The sequence below is a fragment of the Oncorhynchus nerka genome, linkage group LG27, assembly GCF_034236695.1.
Source record: "Oncorhynchus nerka isolate Pitt River linkage group LG27, Oner_Uvic_2.0, whole genome shotgun sequence".
Taxonomy (NCBI): domain Eukaryota; kingdom Metazoa; phylum Chordata; class Actinopteri; order Salmoniformes; family Salmonidae; genus Oncorhynchus; species Oncorhynchus nerka.
In genome coordinates, this window is record NC_088422.1 from 17,697,273 (window position 1) to 17,705,289 (window position 8,017).

General features: G+C 44.9%; 1 protein-coding gene across 2 annotated transcripts; it reads left to right on the forward strand.

The window, feature by feature from the left end:
* The first annotated feature begins 2,079 nt into the window (after positions 1–2,079).
* Positions 2,080–6,230, forward strand: LOC115111298 (arrestin domain-containing protein 3-like). 2 transcript variants are annotated; one of them, XM_029637212.2, is made up of 4 exons: positions 2,080–3,097; positions 4,681–4,777; positions 5,006–5,262; positions 5,395–6,230. In XM_029637212.2, exons 1-4 carry the CDS (start codon positions 2,870–2,872, stop codon positions 5,677–5,679), a joined length of 867 nt encoding a protein of 288 aa, XP_029493072.2. In that variant the 5' UTR covers positions 2,080–2,869; the 3' UTR covers positions 5,680–6,230. The 2 variants fall into 2 exon arrangements, with proteins under 2 accessions (XP_029493072.2, XP_029493071.2); XM_029637211.2 differs by having other exon boundaries at positions 5,006–6,230.
* Positions 6,231–8,017: the final 1,787 nt, after the last annotated feature.

The window sequence follows — 8,017 nt, forward strand, 5'->3', positions numbered from 1 at the left end:
GCCGCCCAACAACCTGCCCGCTTGACCCTATCCCCTCCTCTCTTCTCCAGACCATTTCCGGAGACCTTCTCCCTTACCTCACCTCGCTCATCAACTCATCCCTGACCGCTGGCTACGTCCCTTCCGTCTTCAAGAGAGCGAGAGTTGCACCCCTTCTGAAAAAACCTACACTCGATCCCTCCGATGTCAACAACTACAGACCAGTATCCCTTCTTTCTTTTCTCTCCAAAACTCTTGAACGTGCCGTCCTTGGCCAGCTCTCCCGCTATCTCTCTCAGAATGACCTTCTTGAAACCTGACTGATTTGGATCAAGACAAGTCATTCAACTGAGACTGCTCTTCTCTGTATCACGGAGGCGCTCCGCACTGCTAAAGCTAACTCTCTCTCCTCTGCTCTCATCCTTCTAGACCTATCGGCTGCCTTCGATACTGTGAACCATCAGATCCTCCTCTCCACCCTCTCCGAGTTGGGCATCTCCGGCGCAGCCCACGCTTGGATTGCGTCCTACCTGACAGGTCGCTCCTACCAGGTGGCGTGGCGAGAATCTGTCTCCTCACCACGCGCTCTCACCACTGGTGTCCCCCAGGGCTCTGTTCTAGGCCCTCTCCTATTCTCGCTATACACCAAGTCACTTGGCTCAGTCATAACCTCACATGGTCTCTCCTATCATTGCTATGCAGACGACACACAATTAATCTTCTCCTTTCCCCCCTCTGATGACCAGGTGGCGAATCGCATCTCTGCATGTCTGGCAGACATATCAGTGTGGATGACGGATCACCACCTCAAGCTGAACCTCGGCAAGACGGAGCTGCTCTTCCTCCCGGGGAAGGACTGCCCGTTCCATGATCTCGCCATCACGGTTGACAACTCCATCGTGTCCTCCTCCCAGAGCGCTAAGAACCTTGGCGTGATCCTGGACAACACCCTGTCGTTCTCAACTAACATCAAGGCGGTGGCCCGTTCCTGTAGGTTCATGCTCTACAACATCCGCAGAGTACGACCCTGCCTCACACAGGAAGCGGCGCAGGTCCTAATCCAGGCACTTGTCATCTCCCGTCTGGATTACTGCAACTCGCTGTTGGCTGGGCTCCCTGCCTGTGCCATTAAACCCTACAACTCATCCAGAACGCCGCAGCCCGTCTGGTGTTCAACCTTCCCAAGTTCTCTCACGTCACCCCGCTCCTCCGCTCTCTCCACTGGCTTCCAGTTGAAGCTCGCATCCGCTACAAGACCATGGTGCTTGCCTACGGAGCTGTGAGGGAACGGCACCTCAGTACCTCCAGGCTCTGATCAGGCCCTACACCCAAACAAGGGCACTGCGTTCATCCACCTCTGGCCTGCTCGCCTCCCTACCACTGAGGAAGTACAGTTCCCGCTCAGCCCAGTCAAAACTGTTCGCTGCTCTGGCCCCCCAATGGTGGAACAAACTCCCTCACGACGCCAGGACAGCGGAGTCAATCACCACCTTCCGGAGACACCTGAAACCCCACCTCTTTAAGGAATACCTAGGATAGGATAAAGTAATCCTTCTCACCCCACTCCCCCCTTAAAAGATTTAGATGCACTATTGTAAAGTGGCTGCTCCACTGGATGTCATAAGGTGAATGCACCAATTTGTAAGTCGCTCTGGATAAGAGCGTCTGCTAAATGACTTAAATGTAAATGTAAATTAGACTAGGGTTTAAAAAATGTGAATAGCCTAAAGGGAGCAATGTGAAGTTAGGGGGAGGGAGCAGAAAAAGTGGGTAAGGTTTTTCCCGAAAGTTTTTTTTGTGTTACGAAACGCACGCACAGAGCATTATAAGGTTGTTTAATGCACATGATAGGTGTTCTGGGGGAGTGTGAAGAGCCGGTTCAATCAGGTCACGCAAAGTCCCAAAATGGATGTACCAATCGCAGAATGCCCATAAACAGCCCAGTTACTTTTGATAACAGATGTTGGGAGAGACTACATGGTCAACATTGTTCAGTGTATCTAAATTCTATTTCCATTTCCCCATACTCTCAGGCACCAATGTTCTAACTACAGGAAGACATGTGTATCCTTTCTCTTTCCAAATTCCTGATGAGTAAGTATTACACTTTTTAATGTTGTGAATGTAACCGATGTGAAATGGCTAGCTAGTTAGTGGTGCACATGAGTAGTTTTCAATCAGTGACGTCACCCAATTGGTGAAGCCACCCACTCTGAGACCTTGAAGTAGTTGTTAACCTTTCTCCGCAAGGGCCCCGGCTTTTGTAGAGCAATAGGTAACGATACTTCATGGGTGATAGTTGTCGACGTGTTCAGAGGGTCCCTGGTTTCTAGCTGAGATTGGGGCAAGGACATGGACACTTTGGTGTTTTGACCCAGATCACTCAGGTGGGCTCTGCCCAGCTGCGGGGTTGCTGTGGAAAATGGGGGGTTCAAAGGGGAATGAAATGGCTAGCTAATTACCAGTGCTAATTACCAGTTACCTAATTACCAATTACCAGTGCGCGCTGGTGGAGCGATAGGTGGGTTATATGTTTTGTGGGTTATAGTAGTTTATGTGAGGGTCTCTGTTTCGAATCAAGATTGGGCCAAACAGAGAGATGGAAGCAACATTGTTACATGAACATTACTTTGATGCAATATGATTTTAATTTGTGAGTTTTACCAAAGAAGCAACTGCAGATGTCAGATTCAAATAGGCCTACTCTGATTTTGGAAGGCTAACCATGCGAGACTAGGCATCACTCATATGCATGATATACATCTACATAAACAAATCATAGCAGTGCAGGAACATAGTATTAAGTAAACCAGAGATATTAGCTTCAGAATGAGATAAATACAATAGTAATTAACTAGAGATTTATTTTTAATCATGGTTATGGATAGGAATGGGACATTTTGTTTCAATTTCACTAGACAAATGTGATGGATTCGTGGTCCTACGATGTTATCCTGTTTTCCTCAGGGACATGCCCTCCTCTTTCCAGGGTAAATGTGGTCAAATCCTCTACTCATTAGAGGCTAAGTTGACCAGGTCAATTAGGTTTGACACCAAAGCCAAGACTGATTTCCCCTTTGTTTCAAAGGCAGACCAGTCTATGATCCCATATCTAATGGTAAGGAACAGTATTTGGCTATATTGTCACTACTAGTGCCCAGAGTTTAGTTATCACACATTCCTGCCTGTTTTGTTACACCCACAACTGACATTGATCAAGTCAAGCGATAACTTCCTGGTCACATGGTCTGGAAAAACTCTTGGCCCTGTCTTTATTTATTAGTATCCCCATCAGTTGTTGCTCACGCAGCAGCTACTCTTCCTGGTGTACACTCAAAACATGAAATAATACAGAACATGAATGGACAACAACAGCTCAAGGACCAAACTACATGCATTTATAGCAAGAATAATATAAATAAAAAGTAATTATTGACAAATACTTTTCTAGGCCTACCTACAGTATCAGCAGTCAATTCCATACATCAAATACTTACAGATCAGCGTACAGTGCATTCGGAAAGTATTCAGACCTCTTCACTTCCTCCACATTTTGTTATGCTACAGCCTTATTCTAAAATGGATTAAATTGTTTTTTTCCCCTCATCAATCAACACTCAATATCCCATAATGACAAATCAAAAGCAGGTTTAGACATTTTTGCTAATTTATAATAAATAAAAACCTGAAATATGACATTTACATACAGTGGCAAGAAAAAGTATGTGAACCCTTTGGAAATAACTGTATTTCTGCATACCTGTATTTCTATCTTTAGGTGCCTTTTGGCTGTCATTTGCCTTTTACTGAGGAGTGGCTTCCGTCTGGCCACTCTACCATAAAGGCCTGGAGAGATGCAGAGATTGTTTTCCTTCTGGAAGGTTCTCCCATCTCCACAGAGAAACTCTAGAGCTCTGTCAGAGTGACCATCGGGTTCTTGGTCACCTCCCTGACCAAGGCTCTTCTCCCCCGATTGCTCAGTAAGCCGGGTGGCCAGCTCTAGGATGGGTCTTAGTGGTTCCAAACTTCTTCCATTTAATAATGATGGAGGCCATTGTGTTCTTGGGGACCTTCAATGCTGCATAAATGTTTTGGTACCCTTCCCCAGATCTGTGCCTTGACACAATCCTGTCTCGGAGCTCTATCGACAATTCTCTTTGACCTTGGTTTTTGCTCTGACCATGCACTGTCAACTGTGGGACGTTAAATAGTCAGGTGTGTACCTCTCCAAATTATGTCCAATCAATTGAATTTACCACAGGTGGACTGCAATCAAGTTGTAGAAACATCTCAAGGATGATCAATGGAAACAGGATGCACCTGAGCTCAATCTTGAGTCTCATAGCAAAATTGTCTGAATACTTATGTAAATCATGTATTTGTTTGTTTTTTAAAATAAATGTGCAAACATTTCAAAAACTGTTTTCACTTTGTCGTTATGGGGTATTGTTTGTAGATTGCTGAAAAAAGTAATAGATTTAATCAATTTTAGAATAAGGCTGTAACGTAAACAAAAAATGGAAAAAGTAAAGGGGTCTGAATACTTTCCGAAAGGACTGTACATATTCAAACAAGTTATTTAGGTCAGACAGGAAACACATTCTATAGCACATTCATTTTTTGTCACTAAAGAAATCTTGCTCCCCAATCTGACATGGATCCAGATAACTTCATTTGACTGCTGTGTATCACATTTTTCAGAAACCTCAGCATGGGACCAAGGATAAGGATGTTATGTTCTTTGCATCTGGAAAAATCTCTGTGAGCATTCACACTGAGAGGCAGGGATACCAGCAAGGTAATGATTCATATTGGCCTGTAGATAAAACAAACTTTACCACCTGTCTCAAATAAACTGGGGTGAAAAATACTCAAGTCGGATCTCTGCTAACCAAATAAGTTTAGTTTTTGAGAGGAACTGTGTCGTACCCATCCAGCATCACTTCCCACTCCGCTGCTTCCATACTGGACCTGAACCAGCATATACACATCCATCCTCATTCAGGTTTTAAATATATTTTTACAGGAGAGGCTCTGAAAGTCAGGGCAATTATTGTCAACAACTCAACTCGCCCAGTGACCCCAAAAAACTACCTGTACGAAAAGCAGTGTTTCTACGCCCAGAAGAAGAGGAAAGTCCACACCCACAATATCTTGAAAGAGAAGGGCGATCGGGTCCCTGCTGGCACTCGGCAGACGGTGACCCAAGTTTTGACCATCCCTCCACAACTCCCTTCCACCATCTTCAACTGTCCTATACTCAAATTAGAGTACCGATTGAAGGTAGCTACCTACATATGTGATAGGATGAATCTGAACTGCAAAGCTCCAGACACCAAATTAACAACTATATTTTATGTTTCCAATTATTTAAACAAACCTTTTGTAACACTTGATGCGTTTCTATTCTTTCAGGTCGTTCTTGATGTTAAACTGGCCATAGACCCTGAGATCAAGCTACCTATCGTTGTTCTTACTGCAACTCAAACTCTTGGACAGGAACCGCCACCTTACTCCAGTTTTGGTTTTGAGTCACAAGTCCCAACTGTATCTGAGCTACCACCCCCTACGAAATGTTTGCTTCCTCATCAAATTTCTATAGAAAATTGTAGAGGCATGGAGATTCTCAATTGGGCGCAAAAGTCTGTCCTCTACTCAACTCCTCCATCCTCCTCTCTTCCATGCCCCAGAGGCCGATAAGGGGTCACCATATATAGGAGAGGGTCAATTAGTTAATAAGGGAACAAAAGTGGTGGAAATTAAAACCTGAATGAGGTTGGATGTGTATGCATGCTGGTTCAGGTCTAATATGGATTGGGTGTAATAGGAAGTGCTGCTGAATAGTTACAAAACAATCCCCCTCGAGCCCAGACTGGGGCAAGCAGAGAGATAGAAGCAACATTGTTACATGAGCATTACTTAGATGCAATATGAATTTAATTTGTGAGTTTTACCAAAGAAGCAACTGCTGATGTCAGATTTAAACAGGTTTACTCTGATTTTGGAAGGCTAACCATGCATTTGTACCAGCATGTCTCTTGCAACTAAGGCGAAAAAAACTCTAGATCACCTCTACTCTACACACAGAGACGCATACAAAATTCTCTCTCGCTCTCCGTTTGGCAAATCTGACCATAACTCCATACTCTTAATTCCAGTTTACAAGCAAAAACAGGATTTACCAGTGATGTGCTCAATACGGAAGTGGTTTGATTCCTATGAAGTGGACGCTAAGCTACGGGACTGTTGTTGGCACAGATTGGAATATGTTTCAGGATTCATCTGAAGGCATTGAGGAGTTCACCACATCAGTCACCGGCTTCATTAATAAATTAATATCTCGCCGTAGAATTCACATGAAGGACATACTGCTTTCCCAGCAACAGGACCAAATCCCCACCATTTGCGTGAAGAGAAGACAAAGAAAAAGAGGATGGAGGTCGGGCTGCCATCTGAGAATTCGTAGGCGATCTAATAAATCCCCACGGCCTTCAGTTCCACTAGCTAACATGCAATCCATTGGAAAATAAAATGTACAACTTACGAGGTATATTAAACTACCAACGGGACATTAAAAACTGTAATATCTTATTGTGGCTGAACGACGACATTATCAACATACAACTGGCTGGTTATACGCTGTATCGGCAGGATAGAACAGCGCCGTCTGATTACATGTTAAATATGCAACCAGAGGGGGAAAAAAAAAACTCTAGCCCACCTTTACTCCACACACAGAGATGCGTGCAAAGCTCTCCCTCGCACTCCATTTGGCAAATCTGACCATAATTCTATCTTCCCGATTCCTGCTTACAAGCAAACATTAAAGCCGAAAACACCAATGACTCGGTCAATAAAAAAAGTGGTCAGATGAAGCAGATGCTAAGCTACAGGACTGTTTTGCTAGCACAGACTGGAATATGTTCCGGGATTTTTTCGATGGCATTGAGGAGTACACTACATCAGTCATTGGCTTCATCAATAAATGCATCGCTCTCCACAGCCGATGTGAGTAAGACCTTTAAGCGGGTCAACATTCACAAGGCCGCTGGGCCAGAAGGATTACCAGGACGTGTACTGCGAGCATGTGCTGACAAACTGGCAAGAGTCTGTAATACTAACATGTTTCAACCAGACTACCATAGTCCCTGTGTCCAAGAACACTAAGGTAACCTGCCAAAATGACCTGTAGCACTCATATCTGTAGCCATGAAGTGCTGTGAAAGGCTGGTCATGGCTCACATCAACGCCATTATCCCAGAAACCCTAGACCCACTCCAATTTGCATACCACCCAAACAGATCCACAGATGATGCAATCACTATTGTACTCCACACTGCCCTTTTCCACCTGTACAAAAGGAGCACCTATGTAAGAATGCTATTCATTGACTACAGCTCAGCGTTCAACACCATAGTGCCCTCAAAACTCATCACTAAGCTAAGGACCCTGGGACTAAACACCTCCCTCTACTCCTGGATCCTGGACTTTCTGACGGGCCGCCCCTAGGTGGTAAGGGTAGGTAACAAAACATCCGCCACATTGATCCTCAACACTGGGTCCCCTCATGGATGTGTGCTCAGTCCCCTCCTGTACTCCCTGTTCACTCATGACTGCACAACTCCAACACCATCATTAAGTTTGCCGATGACACAACAGTGGTAGGCCTGATCACCAACAACGACGAGGCAGCCTATAGGGAGGGAGTCAGAGACCTGGCTGTGTGGTGCCAGGAACCTCTCCCTCAATGTGATCAAGACAAATGAGATGATTGTGGACTACAGGAAACGGAGGACTGAGCATGCCCCGATTCTCATCGACAGGGCTGTAGTAGAGTAGGTTGAGAGCTTTAAGTTCCTTGGTGTCTACATCACCAACAAACTAACATGGTCCAAGCACACCAAGACAGTCGTGAAGAGGGCACGACAAAACCTATTCCCCCTCAGGAGACTGAAAAGATTTGGCATGGGTCCTCAGATCCTCAAAAGTTTCTACAGCTGCACCATCAAGAGCATCCTGACTTATTGCATCACTGCCT